The sequence below is a fragment of the Sinohyriopsis cumingii genome, chromosome 3 (genome assembly GCF_028554795.1).
Source record: "Sinohyriopsis cumingii isolate HCF-2022 chromosome 3, ASM2855479v2, whole genome shotgun sequence".
NCBI lineage: Eukaryota > Metazoa > Mollusca > Bivalvia > Unionida > Unionidae > Sinohyriopsis > Sinohyriopsis cumingii.
The window spans coordinates 111,791,077-111,811,250 of record NC_142963.1 but is presented as its reverse complement, the minus strand read 5'-3'; the positions used below and the strand labels follow the sequence as shown (position 1 = coordinate 111,811,250).

At 37.5% G+C, this 20,174-nt stretch overlaps 1 protein-coding gene across 1 annotated transcript in view; it reads left to right on the top strand.

The window, feature by feature from the left end:
- Nucleotides 1-1,162: 1,162 nt before the first annotated feature.
- LOC149803586 (protogenin B-like) overlaps nt 1,163-20,174 on the top strand; it is a 180,835-nt gene continuing 161,823 nt past the window's right edge. Inside the window, exon 1 of the mRNA XM_089953334.1 lies at nt 1,163-1,439. Coding sequence (XP_089809460.1) covers nt 1,373-1,439 — 67 coding nt within the window. The 5' untranslated portion in view covers nt 1,163-1,372. The remainder of the gene's footprint in view (nt 1,440-20,174) is intronic.

Below are 20,174 nucleotides of genomic sequence, written 5' to 3'. Positions count from 1 at the left end.
GCAGGATTGAACCCGGCATCAGTCGTGAGTGAGGCACGCTAACCAGTGAGCCATCACAGTCCCTTCCTACATTAAGTCCCTTATTGCAACAGGAAGGAGGGCACATCGGGCCTATTCTATCTCTCTGAGCCCGCAGGGGGTTAGTATTGGAAAACATATGTACGTGCTAAGTACTTTCTAAGTATGTGCGTCTTTGTGTGTTTTTGTGTGTTATTTCTCCAAATTCAGATTAATACGGCTGAGTATTACCGACAGTAAGAAACAAAAAATTAGTTTCGTTATCTTTTCTAAATAACGAAAGGTTTTGAAACAACAATAAGACTTTTCTTATTTCGAAAAAGTATGTTCGCAAAATAATGAAAATATTTTCATTATTTCAAAAAGATCTTCACGAACTAATGATTAAACATTTAGACTTAACGAAATAAGATTCTGAGATAACGAAAAGTTGGGGTTTTTTTTGTTTAAAATAGTTATTTCTTTAAGTAAGTTTTTGGCACAATTAAAGGTTTTTCTTTTTTTAAAATTTTTTTCTTAAGAATGAACGAAATATGTTTCCGTTTTTTTTTTTATTCAAACGTTTTGGGTTATTTCGAAATAAGCAAAAGATAGTTTCGCTATTTTGAAAAGATCTCTTCGTTTTCCCAAAAGTTTTTCCTTATTTGGAAAAGATAACCAAATTACCTTACACTATCGTTAAGGTCAGTAATACGTTGAAGACGGTGACAGTTTTCACCGTGATTTACTTTCAGACATAAGATTTAAAAAGAAAATTGCATCTCCCACAATCCACCTCCAATATAGTACACAGCAGACTCTGTTTGATTAATATCTATCAGTGTCATCTAGAATAAATCAGGTGTCACATGCACCGCCAGCGAACACACCACATACATGGCAAATGCAAGTATGCCTCTTCATTACTGAACCAATGCAAATGTGTTTTCATCTTCCAACACTTTATATCCTGCTACAACTTATTCGATCACCCAGTATTAAATTTACAAAGCAAGCATGTAACTATCGTTGAGCGCGCCATATTTCTTCATATAAACACCACTGGTATTCAAATTTGGGTTCTTTTACCGCCGGTATATATACGGTAGGCAACGTCGATAGTATCGCATATTGCTCTGTTTATTATAATGTTTGTAATGTTGACAAGTGGCGTAACTCCGTGTAACTTTGAGCAGAGGGTGACTTTCTGTCGGGCGGTACGACTGATGATGTTTTGAGGGTGTACTACAACACTCCAAATCATCTGCATTCGTTATCAGTGTTTGCAAACATTTTGGAATTTCATTCGCTGCTCCCAGGAGTACCTACATTCTTAATGCGGAGCTCATAGGTCTAGCGAACCCTTTTTTTCTACATGGCGGCCGCCAAATATTTTTGCTATTTTCTTCTTTGCTCGTCGATATGTGGATTTGAATTTGGAGGTAAGACTTTTAGTTTTGCATTATCTAATAGTTGATTCGCTATTAAAACGTTTAAGATTAGCCTGGAGTATTTCTTGTGACCTCAAAAGGTATTTTTGATGGCCTAGCTTTACCCTAGGTTAACTGTTCAAGTTGGGCTTAACATAGGGTGACCTAATTCTTACGTAACACTACTGTTCAAGCAGTGATACACAACGCAACAGATAAGGCGCCCAGCAAGGATCCTGATGGTTTGCACTTACGAACATTAGTGACGATTTGTGCTGATGACGTGGATACTACTTAGTTTTTCTTCTATTTTAAATTTTTTAAATGCAGTAATTACGTAAATCAATAGTCATTCGTAAACTCAGAAACAGGCATGCTTATGATAGTGGGGCCCTCAGGCGGGGTTTTTCTTTTATTTTGCAGGGAAATTCGTGTACGGTGTACTTACTATACGTGCGCGAAAGAATATATGTAGTTGTTTAAATTCAGGTTTGCGTTTGCTTTATATACATGTTTCCCGATCCATACCTTCATCATTTCTTCGTGTTTTCAGTTGCTATGTACCAATGCAGCGCTACTACGACTACTCTATTTCAATCCATTTTGCGGTTTAAACACTGACTCCAACGTCCCTTTAAAAAAGAAAGCATAGAAACAAACAACTATACCGACCTGATTAAACTACGATATATAAACAACAAACTTGCACGTTATATATATATATATATATATATATATATATATATATATATATATATATACACAAACACACACACCACTGGTAGTGGTGGGATGTAGATGTTTTTCAAAAGTTTAAAATCAGTTATTGAATCAAAGCTTTTTTTTTATTCTGGGGGATGTTCAGTATGATTTTTTTTTAAATTGAAAAAAATAAAAAATTAAATTACGCCATATTGCTTAGTTAGTAAAACACCCAGGAGCGACACGTTCGTTTTAATATGCAAATATATTAGATGAATATGTTAAATTGATTTGATCGCTCCACTGATATACGATGGTGAAAACTGTCACAAATAGTACGCTTGAGGTTTTTTTTCAGTCGCGGGTTAGTAACGGGAAGGAATAAGTGCACATATCTACAAATTAATTCTGGTAACTCGAAAGCACATATACGTCGACTGGTGTACCATGCAATGCTATTTTGAAAAGTGCGTGTGCTTTAGAGCTTTTCATTGTATACCATCTAGACTCGTTTATAAGACTAGCCTAACTGCAAGCTGCACAGACCCATATCTCCGTCACACAATGTGCCGGCAGATCTGGGACTACGTCGTTTGTTAGGAATAATCAGTAGAACATAAATCATATGTCTTTATCTGCAGGCGACGGCAGATCAGGATCTTTGTTGTTTGCTTGTTTGCAGTTTGACTCCACGTATAAGCGAGTATAAACGGTTGTCTTAATGTAATAAACAAGTACTAAGTTCATAGTAAACGAGGAGATAATGGACAGGGCCCCTTTAAAGTGAAAGGGCCTCAAAATCCAACCCATAGGAGCTCCAATACCCCTTTCCTTGGAAAGCTTGATAAAACACTGGTATTTACATTTCCACAGGAGGAACAATTGTGAATGTGTGACTGTAAAATCTTTTTCTTCTACTCAAATTGGTGTTTACTAAACCAAAATTATCTTGGAAGGGTGGGGACTGAGATTTTTTTAAAAAGTGTCCGTTAGCTTGAAAAAATAATCTTGCTCTAATTTATATCAATAAGAACCGAATTATTTACATTAGTTATATACACACACACACACACACACACATATATATATATATATATATATATATATATATATATATATATATATATATATATATTCCAATGCACATAGAGCAGGAGTCTCAAGCAAGCGGCCCGCTGTGGCCCGTAAAATAATTGGTGTCACAAGGTGTCATGAGAGATAACAGGTGGTGCGGCCCTTGGGCCATCGAAAATGCCCGCATGCGGCACCCATAGTTTGAGACCCCTGATTGTAATTCATCAGAAATGCATGATTTGTGTTTTGTTTGTTTTTTGTGGTGGTTTTTTTTTGGGGGGGGGGATTAAGATTGTTAGTGTTAGTTGTGTTTGTTAATGTTAGTTGTGTCGTAGAAATGCCATATGATGGGAGAAAATTTAATTTGGACCTTATAAATGCATGGCTTGACTACATTACAGTGTCAGAATGTCTACATTTACAGTGTCAGAATAATGTCCCGTCCGTTTTAGTACATTTTTTTTTTTGTTGGAGGTTTTCACACCGATTACTGGTATTTGATTGTCAAAATGAAATCTGTAGTCAAGTTCGACCTAACGATGTTGTGCAGAATCTGTACATATAATATCTTTGTCACCAAAAGGAGATATCGGCTTATGATCAAATGTTTTCTATTTTATCGCAAGCCCTGGAGTTTATTTTGAATTACAATGCTGTCGGGCATTTCTGCGCACTTAAGGTTACCGCCAACAATACTGACGCAAAATGCATACCGAATTCAGCCGATTGACGAAAATATAAGACTGCAATGCTTACCATTTTAAAAGAGGCAATAGTCACTAGAATATTCTGTTCAAAATAATGCTAATTTTGTACACACGGGATAACACCCCTGTGTTTTCGTGTCTCGCGATATGTCGGCCTATTCTGAAAAGATGTAATATTTATCCATCGGGCTATGGAAATAAAATAACTTTACTTTGGACTATTTATGTCAGCATTTCAGTCGATTAATTAGGTCAGGTTTATAGCTGGTTAAGTACAACATTCAACGTAACAATGCCAATAAATGTCAAGAGATATTAAGCAAACTAAACAGATCTTGTAATTTTTTAAAAGTAAAGTTCAACATTTTATTTAAAAAAAGTAAGCTATTATGTTGAAGAGAAACAACATTGAATAGGATGTAGTAAGTTTACAACGTATAGTTTATGGGAAGAAAAAAAAACATAATTTAGACAGACAATACGCTTGGCAAGTTCTTAGAATCCTGTTCTAGCGGCAAGTTGACAATTTGGATAGCAGACGATTTTGTATGTGTATGACAACTGCTTGCAAATTTTGAAACTTGGATTAAAATGCAGTTTCGTTTTAAGGTATATATTTTCGTCTTTTGTATCATGTGTTTATTTGTATGATTATAAATGATATATAGTAATAAGGATTTTCCGGGTTAACAGTTCAAAAAGGTCATGGAGTGAGTCTTCATGTTGACATTTAGAAATCACATTTTCATATGCGTTTAGGATAGAAATGTGGGATATTTATGTACAGTTTATGAATATCACTTTCCTTAATTAATGGAAGATCGTTCTTTCTTGATACAAATTAGATTTTCAACCAGAACCAACACGTAATCCAATATTTACAGGAATGTCGTATCATTGCGCAGAATTACCCGACGCGCAGAATTGGCCGACTTGTTGGGTACCCCTTGTCTGGTTATTTGAAAACCAATTGAACTTTATCATGCCTTCAGTTTCAGTAGTTTGTATTCGGTGTGAGTAAAGACATAGAAGATATCGACGTTTTTTTTTTTTTTTTAAAAAGTAGATCTATAAACAAAACTGCATGTGTGGTTTATTCTGAGTTGGCGGAAAGAAGGAGATTAATATGACTTTGGAATATGTCGACCTGGTCAGGCCAAGCCGTATCCATAAGCCATATCAAAGGAGTTCTTTCCCCCGACTCAATACAAAACACGAATTCGGTTTTGTATTTGTTACATACCACCTTTCAATTATTATTAAATTTAATGTATGAATGAAGTTCAAACGAACTGGGATTTGTTTAAAGTTGATTGACCGACTATGCATACATGTACCACTTGTTAATGCCTGCATGACAGGTTTATAAATTGATCATTGGGGGAAGGAATTAGTGCCTTATTCCCCCAGGCGTTTAAGCACTCACAGAGAACTATTAGTTTAGCCTATAGGTCATATGACTAAATGTCCCTAACGACCTGACTTAAGGGATTCCATGAATGGGAATGGACCCAACACACACACACACACACACGTTAAAAGATGTTATTTTAGTCTGTTATCAACTGAGTCAGATGTCTACCAAGCAATATGTTATGATGCGCCGTAGCGGACAAAAGCAGGTCCAGTGAGAAAGTTGCAGTTGAAATTTCGATGTCATATGTCGAGAAACCCAAGATCACGTGTTGGATCAAAGTGCATGTTTTTTTAAAGTTCCATTTTCTAGATCGAGATTTTAGATTTCATATGTTGGATTATATACTGGTGGTTTAAAGTTCTATTTCCTATGTCGACGTTTTACAGTGTATATTTGAATTACACAGAGGTGGTTGAAATTTCTATATCATATGTTGAGAATCCCTAATTCACACGTTGTTTGCAAATGTTTGTGATAAAAGTTCCATTTCATATGGCGAGTATTTAGATTTCATCTGTTGAATTTCACAGCAACGAGAAGCAGCCTCCTTGTTTGAAAATAACGCGGTCCGTTCACGAGAGCTACCTCAAGCGAAGAAATTCATAGTAATTCTCGACCTGTGAATAGTAACTTTCAGACTGTAAATGCATGAAGTGTAATGGCGCCTTATACTTATATATACGAATGACGTATCTTAATACTCGATATTATTTTGAATTTTTAAAGTGGACATTGTGTATTGTTACTTTTAACACCAACACATCATTTCACCATATAAAAAGAACAATTCTGACAAGCACAATAAAATGTCAAATCACCGCTGTGTAATTCAACAGATACAATCTTTTAAAAACTCAATATACGAAATGGAACTTTAAGCACAGTCAGTGTGATTCAACATATTAAATTGAAACTCTCGACATATGTTATTGAAATTTCAACAACCACCTTGTAATTCAGAAGATACAATCTAAAAACTCGACATTGGAGATCGAATTTTCAACCAGCGCTGTGTAATTCAACATGAAATCTAAATACTCAACATATGAAATGGAACTTTCAACATACACTCTTTGAACCAATACGTAAATTATGAATTCTCGACATATGACATTAAAATTTCAACCACCGCCGTGTAATTCAAACGAAACAATCTAAAACCTCGACACAGAAAATATAAATTTCAACCACTACTGTTTAATTCAACAGATACGATCAAAAATCTCTACCTAGTAAATGGGACTTTAAGGACAAGCATTTTAGATACATCACGTGAAATTGGAATTCTGGAAATATGACATTAAAATTTCAACGGCAACGTTCTGATGGGACCAGCTTTTGTCCGCGATGGCGCCTCATTGTATGTGACGCCCGTAGCGATTGGTCACCACTGTGACGTCACATTGGGATACCTTGATTTGGACTGGTGGAAATGGTTCCACATCTCCGTCACGGTACAGGACGTCCGGGAGATGCAAGAGAGGAGAGGTAACCAAGCACGCGCCAACGCACAGGGCCCTGAAACGCCAGCCCGTACTTAACCAAATCTATCCAGTTATTTTAATGGAAAATAAAAGTAACTATTACGTGTAAGCCTGTGAATTAATCAAATCAACTAAGTCAAAATATTTTGAAAATGATTCATTTATGAAGTTGGAATTTAGTTTACAAAGTGTACATACAGTAAGCTAATTAAAAATCAATCAATAAAGTCAGAATGACTTATGCATGGTTTGTATCACGCATAATACAAATTGGAGAATAACAGTTTTGATGGTGGTAACGAAACATATAATATTAGGATATTAAAATAAAGACATAAAAAATGATTCTCAAGCCAAAATGAGAACCATATACATTCAACCAGGCAATATGCTTATTCCTCGATCTTTTCATATCGAGCTAAGGAACGTCGTCCAGGCAGGTCCGAAAATAGTCCACACTGCTACACGGGTTGGCGTGTTCCTCATCCGTAGGCAACAACGTGGGCGCACCTCCTTCGGATGAAGTCCGCCATTTCCTTTTCACAGTCATGATAACCTTTCGGTTTCAGCGTCAATACTGAACTAATGGTATAACCAGTCACTGTTGTTATCCGAGCTTTTAATCTTCAGACTCAGTGGTTAGGTAGTTGGGTCACCGCGGGCTGCTAAACGTGTGTTATTTAAATTTGGTCGGTCGGTCATTTTAATTTAAGTCGTGTTCGTCCTTGCTGGCATGTACGACTGGTTAGTGCCTCTTTTGGAGCTGATTGGTCATTTGGAGGGGGAAGGAATGGTGCCACTAGAGTGCTGTTTGATTAGCCGACGGATCGTGGGACAGTATGTTCATTTCGACCTATATGAAAGGCTATCTCGAGTGGGATTGGACCCAGCACGCACTCAAGGTTGTTGTTGTTGTTGTTGTTCTAGGGTTTAACGCCATTTTTCAGCACAAGATAGGCTATACATGGCGGCCAGTATAACTGGTGGAGGAAGAACCCTGGAAAACCCAAGGAAGAACCACCGACCCACGAGAAGCTACTGGCAGGCTTTCCCACATACCCACGTTAGCCGAGCGCACTCAAGGTAAATAAATGTCTGTGAGTCTGTATTACTGCAGGATAAGACGTCTCGCAGGATTGGGCACTGATCTTATGACGTCACCCGGTTCGATGCGTATATTCTCATCGGGGCACCTGATTTATAGACGAGTGGGAATCGGCCCACCAACTCGTCGTTTAGTGCCCGAGCAGGCAGGGAGGGGAGGAACTCGGAAGGGAGGACCAGACGTAGCCAGAACGTACCTGAAACGTCAAAATTAAAAATGCCAAATTCATCCCAGTTTTATATAGTGGGTATTCCATATTACCAATTATGTGTTAGCCGCAATCGTAATTAGAGTTTTAAATTTTCCTATCTTAATTAATTCCGAAAGCACATAGTGTGCATAAAATTTTATTAAAATCAAAGAAATGGGTCGGAGAGACCTTTGTAAATTTTTGAAAGCCCAGTTAGGAAATATGGTTTTAATTTTGAACGGTGGCCAAAGGATCGAATTAGGTTTGCAATAGTATTATCAAATCGAGATTTCAAGCCAATCTCAAATCTCTTTATAAGAGGCAATTTATTTGGTAGCCCTAAAAAGGGCTGAGGTCAATCATCGTCAGGAAACAGTAATCCCTTTTGACGTTTGGGTGGCATGACTTTCCATCTGACTTCTGTTTCAATTATACTCGGGCAGATGATGTCTTCGAGGGCTAGGTTCTCGTATTCCGCTGGTGTGTGGAACTTGGTTATTTCCATGTTGTGTATTTTGATCAGCTCATTGGATATTAGGAACACAAGTGGCATTGAAGTCAGGTGGAATTCCTCTTCGATTTTGTGTAGTCTGAGCGCCGCACGCAGGAATTGGTTGTTATTTGGTAGTTAAAAATTTCCCTTGGCACTTTGTCTTTTCGCAAACATTCATCACTCTTCTTAAACTTCTATGTAAATTAGAGCCGCAATTTGGTCAGTCATCATAAAACCGATTCCTATTTTTTCAGGTTGGTCAAATATATAGTTGACCACTTCTGCGCTTTGTCTAGCTGTGAGTCGAGTTTTTCGTTTTGGTTGTTCTTGTTGTTTGCTTGGTTGCACATGTTCTGGTAGGTCTTGATTAGGTAATCCTTCTGGTTTTTTTTTTCCTTTGCTCCCTTCTCCTGGTATTTTTAGAAGCGACTCCAGACGCTGCATTGTCTGATGTTGTTATTGTTGTTTCAGGTTGTATTTGTGGTGTAGTCATTTCTTTTGGAGCCACGGTTGTGACTGATGTTGTAGTTGTAGTTTTTTCAGTTGGTGGTCTGGTTTCGCAAGGGCGGTGTTCTGTTTTTCTTGCAGGTTTCTTTCTTGCTTAAAGTTAGGTAGGTAGGTAGGTAAGTTAAATTAACGTTGATTTCGCCCATTTAGGGCATGTTTGACGGTTTATTCCAGCACAGCTGGATGTTTAATTACTCATCCCCCAGGCATTTATGTGTTCAAGGAACACTGATTAATTTGGCCATCAGGTCGTGGGACTAATTAGTCCCTAACGACCTGACTGTAGGAGAGTCATGAGTGGGAATGAACCCAACACGCACTCATGATCAAAAAGTTGGAATTCAGTCGCGATTGAACGCACCAGGTGTCAACCCAAACAGTATGTAACGTCCGCTACGATTGGTCGGCAGCGATGACGTCACATTAGGACACCTGGTTTTTTGACGGGTGTAGATAGTTCCACATCTCCGTCAATGTACGATGTCCGAGAGAGGCAAGGAGGCAAGGAACTCGGCAAGCCAGCCATAGATGCTATGTACTTCCAGAAACGCCAGCCCGTACTTATTTCAAATCTAGTCCAGTTTTGCTAATGGACAATAAAAAATACCAATAATGTGTTAGCCACCTATGCAATTAGATCAAATCCAGCAAGTCTAAAAATTTTCCTACTTCTTAACAAATCTAATTCTAGAACATAGTGTACGTAATAAAAATGCCCTAATTGTCCTATTTACCTAATTTGTCTAAGCGACATATAAAAAGTTTAGTCACTATTAGGTCATAAAAAGTTTTAAGTTTCGATGTGCCAGTCCAATGGATCAGGTTTGTGTAAATATAGTTGTATGAAAATGACATACCAAGCCAAGATGGTTCCCTAAATATAAAAGGCAATTGGAGCCCTTAGAAGGGCTATTTTTGTGGCAAGAAGGTGCCACAACGGTCCTATGCAATCTTGACATTTTCCGCACTTCGTCTGTCTTGCCCTTTAATTTGCGGGAAGGCGTATTGGTACAGGGTGGATGCGAATTCTGCAGCTTCTACTAGTTGCCAGAGAGGATAATTGGAATGGGAGTGGTGGTAGTACTGCGTGAGTATCCTGACCCCGTAATACCATTGGACAGGATTCGGCTTGTAGGTTTCCAAAGATTTATAGGCAATGTATTTCACAGTGTTAGTGAAATGTCCTGCTTTCTTTACATCTTCCATCGCTGGTGCTAGGCCAGTTTCTTTGTGCTTACTGATTAGGGGGTCAGTTTCCTCTTCTTCTTCCTCCGCTTCTATGTATATTTCTTCCGCTTCGCTCTCATCATTTGCGTTGTAAGATTCTTCTGGACTGTCGTTGGAAGCTGAAGACATGTCCAGGTCAGCTGTTACTGTGTCCTCAGTTTCGCTCGTGGTTTCTTGCTCTAGTGCAGTTGTCTGTATTACAGGAGTATGTGCTACAATACTCGGAAAAGTCTCCTGTGATGTTTATTTCAGCCCAGCTACGACAATAGTCCAGGCCCCATGTCGTTGTACCACTCTTTCCGGAGTAGTTTTTTTGGTTGGTACTGTCGGCTGTTGATTGCTAATTGTCTGTTGAGTCGACCTAGGTGGACTGCATACTGGCTGGGTCTACACTGACTGCTCCCTCAACTGTTGCATATTCCTTCCACCACGGCGACTCCTGGGTCTTATTCTTTTATCTTTGTTATTCTCCCAGATTAAGAGAAGCGTTGTTCTGCTTTGCTGGGCTCGTAAACTCCAGCCGGAAGCAACAAATAGGCCTAAGCCTTTTCTTGCGTTCAGCGGGGTGGGGGTGGGTGGGTGTATTAATTTCGTCGCTAGCTCCATTGTATGTGTTTCCTCTTGCTCTGCACCTGAAAATATTTACACGCGGACGTCAAAGAAAGCACACAAGTTGTGCGAATCTGGGTGTGTGATACGGAAATACGGATTGAACGCCTGGTGAAGCATGAAAGATTAAATCGATTTGTAATAAAAGGGTATATTTCACGAGTGAAGTGATAATTATGTCCTCATAGCTACTAAAACCAAACCTACTTTTTCTTTGTATTATATATTTTTAAAGCAAAAACCTTTAATTTGCATGGATTTTTCTGCATTCTGTGTCAGTGCGATTAACAGCTGCATTGATGCATCAATAAAAAGAAGTTCCAAAATTTACAATAATTTCGGAGCAGCGACTTTTAATTTGTACATATAATGCTTCTGATTGTTATTTTGTTAAATTAATGAATGTTTTGTTACGAAAATGAAGATTTGTTTATCACCGTTAACTCATTTCTTGCGCGGATCGATATAGTGAACCTTGCTGGAGTGGAACTATTTTAGACCAATATTAAGATGTTCTCCGCGTTTTTTTATTTTTTTATTTTTCTTTGTTTTTGGAACATGACGTTGCGGAGACCAACTGAGTGGCGATTTGTGTTGGGAGCAGTCCATTGCTATTTATGGCGCCGCTAGCTACTAATTATTAAATTTATTTCGACTGACTTTTGCATGCAGACGGTAATCACGTATCATCCGTATTCTTTTAAACAATAGCATTAAATCCTGCATAAACCTAACTTTTTTCTACTAATCCCAGTCTCAACACAACAGCTGTGTGTCTGGCGGCTGTTAATCTCAACTTTAAATTGCTGACGCAGCATGGAAACCAACACCATACCCAATGCAAGAGCAACGCATTTTAACGGTATAGAAAAGCCTGTATCTCAGGGAACTGACTAATCCATGGGATGGTTGTGACAATTGAACATCCTCGTCATCGAATCCATATGCTATCAATTTCTCTTTAATACGATGGTTAGGCAGGGCTATTGTAACCGGAGGTCGATATAATGGCTCATGCCAGCATCCTTCGACATTCCTCGTTGGTAGCAATGGGTATGGATTGGCAGTTACATCCACTCCTGAAAATGTTGAAATGTGTATGAAGCTATTTACAAAATGCTGTCTTAAAAGTTTTGACACATTTGGTAAAATGCTTTTTGGTCGATAATTATATTATACAATATATAAGTATTCTTATACACATGCGTTACTCTTTTTAATTTTGACTGGTTTTGGAATGAATTTGACATAGTATCTCTTTTTAAACAAAAAATGATAATTGGACCAAGGAATTGTTTGCAGAGAATCGAATTTTGGGTGTTGTTTAATACTGGTCGTCGTTGCCTTCCCCAAACCATGTTGTTATCGATCTTAGATGCTTTTTTCATACTGTGTTGTTATCGACCTTAGTTGCCTTCCTCATATCATGTTATCGACTTTAAATGCCTTCCCCATACGATGTTATTATCGACCTTACTTGCCCTCCCTTTCTCGACCTTAGTTACCTTCTCCATACCTGGTTATTATCGACTTTAGTTGCCTTCCCCATACCATGCTGTTATGAACCTAGTTGCCATCTACATACCAGTTAAATTCAGGTATAATGTGCTATTTTAATTCTATTCAAGGAGGAACTTGTCATCGGAGGTAGTATAGTTGTCATTACTTGCTTGGATACGGGGGCGGGGAGCATTTATTGACCATGAACACTGGTTTCATTTCCAATATCCTTTGCAACATTGACCATTTGACCATCAACAACAACAACCACCATTTAAAATGCCAATAAATTCCTCCTGATTTTTTTTATATACAAAAATTTGCCTTTCTTCAATATTAGGATAGTATTCTCATTATTTGTCCCTTTATTTGTCAGACTTGGGCAAATTGATGGTCATAGTCACTTGAGTCTGTCCACCTGCACATCGTTCAGAAGAGGTGTAACTTTATAAATAGTCTGTTTAATCGTGTGACATAGTTTCTTTGACTTCTGTATTGGTTTAGTTTTATTATTTTATTTTTGTTGCACATGTTACACTTCCTAAATAGCGCCTTTTTATAATTTTCCCCCTCAAATCTCCAATTATAAACCGACACTGTATTTTCTTTTCTGTTTTTCTTTCTCCTTCATGTGAGTTCATCAAGTACCTTGTTAATGACCGCTCCAGTGGCCTAGTGTTTAGACCGTCCCCCTCTGATGCGATAGGTCTCGGGTTCGCGGATGCGAGAGGTCGCGGCCCCAGCAGAGTCATACCAAAGACTTATAAAAATGGTACTTACAGCTGTCTCGCTAGACGTTCAGCATTAAGAGGTTAGTGTTAGGACTGGTCGGCCTGATGTTAGGATAATGTGACTGGCTGAGACATGATGCTTCATGTATGTGGCACGATGCCACACTTCAGACATCGTAGCCATATGATTGAAATTTTTTTAAAGCTACGTTAAAAATCCAAATCATACACACACATCATCTCGTCAAGTAACCCGCCATATGCTCATTACACAGCATTAACTTCATCAAATATGGAACTAATGAAATGCTATTCGACTGAGGTCCTCCATGAGCGCCATTATCCAGAGATTTAACATTATTATATTTGTTATTTGATTTATATTTGGTACATGAACGTTTCAGACTAGAATAAGCGTATAATGCCAATTACTTAGCCCAGTTTCAGGTTACATCGTACCGTCTGTACTCCCGTACACGTCGAGTTCAACTGCAGACTGCACAGATCCAGATCTGCCGTCGCATAATGGTTTTGCATATCTGAGTCTGTGCACTTTGTTAGGACTATTCAGTAGAACAAAAAAACACATACCCTGAACCGCAGGTGGATTATGCTATGGCAAATAAAGGATCTTTGTTATTTGCAGTTTGATTCGACTTATAAGTGAGTTTATAAACTATTACATATTTTGTCTGATTTGAGATTTATATCAGAAACTGAAGCTTTACAGTCTTTAAAGAAACATTTTAGAGTTTTTACAAAATTATGAGGGTCTAGTATGTTACAAAAATTGATCAAGGAGTTTACCTTTGTTAGTGATTCGCATATCCAAATTAAGGTCCCCAAATACAAAAACATTTTCAAATTTTGTATAGCTTCTGTTTGATGTCTTAGTAAGGACTGTTGTGAAAGGTATGTTTGTGACATTTAGAGATATACAGACCCCCAGGTATCAGCTATTTGACATTGCGAACGTTTATGTTAATATTTAGATTTTAGGTGTGTGTGAAAAAATAATTAGCACTTCATTTTGATTACCACTGGAACTAATTTGGAATGCTTGATACTTTTGGATATACTTTTAGGACTGTATAGGCTTTTATTGAACATAGTGCAAGTTGTTTTTAATTCTTCACAGTGTGTGTGTGTGTGTGTGTGTGAGAGAGAGAGAGAGAGAGAGAGAGATATTATTGTACCCTAATCGTCAGCAACATGTAACTCCGATTAAATCTGACCAATAGGCCTCATATGAAAGTCCAAATATCTTCCCTTACATTCCGCTTAACGTTGAAACTCAGATGTGTATGACCTGACTTATTTGAACATATGTAAGCCCTATAATCTAAGGACTTATATAATCTTCCACAAATTAATTCCAATACATGCATTCTTTGTCTAAATTAGATATTTTTGCTTATACTCATAAAACTGAGAAATGAAATTCCACTATTTGATATCGGCTGACATCGAAATCTAAAGTTTTGAAAACAGCTGAAACCTGTCTATTTAGGAATGCAAGTAAAACTAAAAGAGGGAATACTACTACTACTAGTTGTTATTATTATTATTATTATTATTATCATTATCATTATTTGACAAATAATAATAAATGGCGGTCAGAAACAATGCCAAACGTTCACTTAAACAGATCACTCTGAAACTGAACATTTATATTCCAAAAATTCATACAATAGTTTTGTTTTCCCGGAGTGGGGTGGGATAGATGGGGAATGGGGTCTCTCAATCATTACCAAAACTTCTACAAAGAACATAAATGTTAAGTCTATGTTATATAGACAATGTTGTTCCTTGATTCTAATTTCTCATGAAAGGCAGGACTTTTTAAAATGTTCTGACCGTGTATGCACGCGTACAAATAAGCCATAGTATTTATTAATCTTTACATTTCGTATCACTTTGTGATTTATTAAAGTCTTTATACCCACGGGTTCTACTTTAAGAAAATGTCATGCATAATACGTTTATTAGTTTGATTCATCCTAAGCTGGAGGAAAGATAAGAGTCGAGGGTATATTTATATTTATTTAGTTTTGAGATATGTTTATGCTCTTGAATTATGTACGAGTGACGATGTTGGTGGTTGTTTCGGTAAAATTCTTAGATATTTGCGCGCGCGTTCGTGTGTGTGTGTGTGTGTGTGTGTGTACACATCTGCTAGTAAGAAATACTCTTAATCAAATTCCAGAAATTATTGGCGGTTCAATATTTGCAAACGTATTAGATGTCTTAAATGCGTTTTTCCAAAGAGAATATCTTTTAACGATTAAATTACAAACAGTTAGTATAGAATCAATAAAACTGTCAGCATATGTTCAAAATTTTAGAAAGTATACCTGGTGCTATGGAAGCTTAAACAAGATAAAACTTGGAGATAAAGCCTCTTGACAAAAATTATTGAAAAGGAACAAAGCCCAAGTTAACAACAGGTATAAAAGAAACAATTTAAAAAAAATTATGAACTGTGAATTCTGAGGTGAAAATGTCTTGGAGGAAGCATCAGAGAAAATAACATCTAAGCAGTAAGAATAAGTGCTTCCTGATTCATTGCGTGATAGTAATTTAATGGCCGGCAGTATGATGATAACTTTAGTACACGATGTAGACAAGCTAAGAAAAATCTAAAATCACACTTTGAATTAAAAAAAAATTAAATTTTATGTATGAAGTCTGAATAAATTTTTAAAAATATATAACTAAATTATATATGCCATTTCACAAGTCGCATCCTCAAATAAGAATAATTTGAAGATTATCTAGTTGATGAATCGATAAGAAAATTTGATCCCGTTAAATATTTACCAAGAGATAGTACTAATATGAACAACACATGATGGAAAAAATGGATAGATATATGTATATGTTGCCACAAGAGGGTTTTATTTAAAAAAAAGAGGTAGATTATAAACAGATGCGAATGTTCCAGTTGATTATAATGCTACGTATGTAATGTCTTTCCTTAATAACGAATGTTGTTCCCTCCATGTTGCCCAGTACTTAATGGACGAGAATGTGATTGGGCGAATTTCCTTATATCTACTTCAAGCTATAATTAGAATTAAATTTAAATGATTGCGGACATAGTAGGGCAACCCATGTTCTATGGTTTAAAGACAGCGGCACTGGTAATGATGTTTTTAAAAGATTTAAAACTGGACCTGAATTGCTTCTTGCTGTTGGTGCTGATTCTGCGGCTGTCGGTACAAATCCTGCATGAGTTTTATTTATATTAGAGACATAGATACAGTTGGTAATAAAAGATTTGCAAAAGGCAGCTTCTCAATACTGGTAATAAACAATTGTCATTATTGTTGTTGTTGTTTTTAGGGTTTAACGCCATTTTTCAGCACAAGACATGGCGGCCAGTATTAATGGTGGAGGAAGAACCCGGGAAAACTCCGGAAAGAACCACCGACCCACGAGAAGCTGCTGGCAAGCTTTCTCACATATCCACATTGGCCGAGCCCGAGACTCGAACCCACGCAGACAGAGGTGAGATGGCAGTGATCAGTGACGGAGAGCGCTTTAGACCACTCGGCCACTCGGGGCCCTTGTCATTATTGTTACCAGTACCATAGTTGGAGTATGTCGAAATGTAAATACGTTATGTCTTGGTGTTTGTTATATGTCATTTTAGTTCGGAATTCACTGGAATAATGTGTTACGAAGGCGGCTGCAGCAAGTGCACATGCAAAAGCTAGGTTTGGTATTACCTCATTTATTATGGATGCCTAAACATGCCTTTTAAATATCAGTATCAGTAATGAGTATTAAGATTAGTCAGTATGTATACCAAAAGATGTCTTTTGAACAGCTGAAAGTATATCGACAACACTATCACGCTAATGAATTAATCCAAAAAATGGAAAATTCACCACAAATGCATCCGTAGCATATGTGCAAATAGTATGAGGTGTGTGAAAATGGGTGACGTTCAATACGTATCCTTACTACCAGGAGTCGTCTGATGAAAGCTCGTTAAGAAGAGTACCAGGGCATATATCATTGTCATTTCTGATCCTTACTTTGCTAAATAATTAATGTTTCCAAAGCAGTGAGATCACTAAGAAGTAGATTTCTTAAACGGTGAAAACAAATACTTAAGTGCGTCAAAACTGGGGTTGAAGAAGATGGACCAACCTGCTGCAGTGTATGCGTTTTTGTTTTCGTAAGGTGCTATAAATCACTTAGATCTTCGAAAAATTGCATCGTTTTAGAGAACGATTAAAACTTCGTTGCTAACGTACACCTTAAAAAAAGGGGGGGGGGACTAAAAGAGTTACAGTGGTTATCGACACAAAATGAATGCGTAAAGTTCCGTGGGGATCATTCATTATTTCTGATAAAGGAAAAACTTTAGAAATTTAGTGCGCCGGATGGCGTGTCATGCTAAAGATACGATTTTGTACTCCCGAACGCCATGACATTGTCGTGTTTCGAGAAAACAGTTTTCGGTATTCTTCAGAGAACAAACGAAAAACAAAATATAAAAACTCCACCACTTTCAGTATATGACCGTTACATGTAGCATGTATAAACGGTAAACAGTCATGATTGGAGCTGATGTAAAACTATCCCTTGGGTAGTTTAAATTGCGGCAATGAAAGGAAAAGAGGTCAGGTGTAAACCACCATTTTTACATACTACTTAATATGCTGAGAATAGCTAGTGAGATGTGTTTGAATGCTGCAGTGGGTGAGCCTATTGTGCTTATTTGCATAGGTAGGATCAAGAAGTGCAACAACCACAGCTATAGGTAAATCAAAGAGATCTAGTTGCATATACAAGAACCAAAGTTATTACATATTATTGCCTTGAATTAGAATCTTTAAGCCGTGTGTAGTGTATATTTGACAAGTTTGACCTGCGGCATCGCATAAGCATATTACTACCTTCAGAAATTATGGCATAACTTAAATATAGTTTACAACAGTTGCAGGGAACATACTGAAAAATACGGATATCATTCTAGAAAGTCGCTTTGTTGCGATTTTACCAAAAACATGATTTTTCAGAATGAAACTCTAACCATCTCGAGCATACAATACATGTATATCAACACTCCCGTATGCTACATACAGGAGCAGTTAATATTGATTTAAGACTTCCACGAAAATTTGATCTTCTTAATGTAAAAAGTACATGTATATACGAATGTTTTTTTTCCCTCCAATTTTTCAAAAATATGAATACCGTGTAAAACAAATTTTAGGAACGATTTGAAATTAGTGTACTTTTGCACCGAAAAATCTTCCCGAAAAAATCACATTTTCGACTGTTTATGGTAAATGGGTGGCTATACCTGGAAGACACGACAAATACTTTGAGTTTTGCAACATTGGCCGCAAAGCGCGATCCTCTTACATCCTTGCAGCGATTTGTTGTATTCACTAGCATATGAAATTCCATGGTCGCTTTTTGCGGATCGTTTTCTGAACAGAATTCGGCTTAGTAATAAAAGGTTAGAATCGTGTTTTTTTAAATTTTGTTATATACCAGCTTTTCTTGAAAATCTTTTACAGCTATCCACATTACAACTGCACCAAAACCTTATAAAAACTAGACGTATCATAAGCCCTATGGAAAATGCACTACAGATCCTAAAATAGCAACCCAATACCCATTCCATCGGCAACACTTGCTGACCTCAACAAAATTAAAAATTATTTAAGTCGAAAAGTTCTTTAAACTGTTTTCGGCAAGTTTTCTAAACACAAAATTGTTCCAAATAAAAGAACGTCAAAAGTTGGGTAAGTGGCCTTACACGGAGGTATTTCATGCTACTGAGACTCGATACCCAAATCGAGAAATACATTATCTTCAAACCTGGTGAAAGTGGTTTTCTAGTGAGTATTCGTTCGATTGTGCGATGTGAGCCCATTACAGCAGCGAAGGTCAACAGCGCAAAAATGAAACAGTGAGAAAGACGGAAGAAGTTTGGGCTAGTACACACCTAAATTCATCACCCAAGAAGACGACGATTACTACCATAAAAAGAGAGAAACTGCTGCTAATGTCCACGGAAATATCGACCTTTAGTCACACCGAAATCTGCTGCTGTCTCCGCCTCTCCTCCGTCATTGATCATCCCAGCAAAAACTTTTGAAGAAGTATTTTCCAATCTGCTGAGGACGACATCCGTTTCTAAAGTGACCACTATTCCTCCTCATCTTTCGTCTTTATCTGATAGCATGACCACTGCAGATGTTGCCAGAAAGGTAGTATGACCCAAGACTAAAGTGCAGGACTGAATGGGCATGTCACTAAGTTTACTGTCAAAACAAGATCTCGTTCGATTTAGTGCGTTGAATTCTTCGTTGTCGTCTAGTCCGATATTCGAAGTCAGGTTGGTACCACGTCTCAACAACTAGTAGACACGAGTCTTTAGATAAAAGACGTTTGATTGGGGGGCTACCTCAGTTCTCTGGACCAGATGTCCTCCCGCAAGAGTCCTCACGAATATCGCCGTCTTGAAACGATTCCACAAAACAAGAGAAAGGATATATTTCATCCTTATTTAGCCAAATATTGGGTTGCATTGTTGATGCTCACCAAAGCGAATGCACGAATGCAAATATAGATCATTCATATGGTTCATAAAAGAACGCATCGATACTGCATGCTGGTGTTGTTTGAACCCAAACTACCATACGGACCTAAGAGCATTGAACATTGGTTGATTTTCGGAATAGCACTATAAACACCTCTTTGGCGAAAATTTTCGACAGCCCTGCACATGCTGCTCGCTTGAGGAATTTTTCATAAATGTACCCTGCAGCCAAAGCCAAACTCAAACGCGAATGGCTCCATGACATACGACAATGGTAGAAAGAACAATCGACGTACAGGTTTTATAGTCCCATTTGACTTCAGTTTGAAAGAAGTGAAATGATGGTACCAAGAATCAATCGCCAATGGTAAGTTGACTTTGCGGAATTTTTTTCTCCAATTTCCTTCGTACAATCGAGAATACAAATATTCAT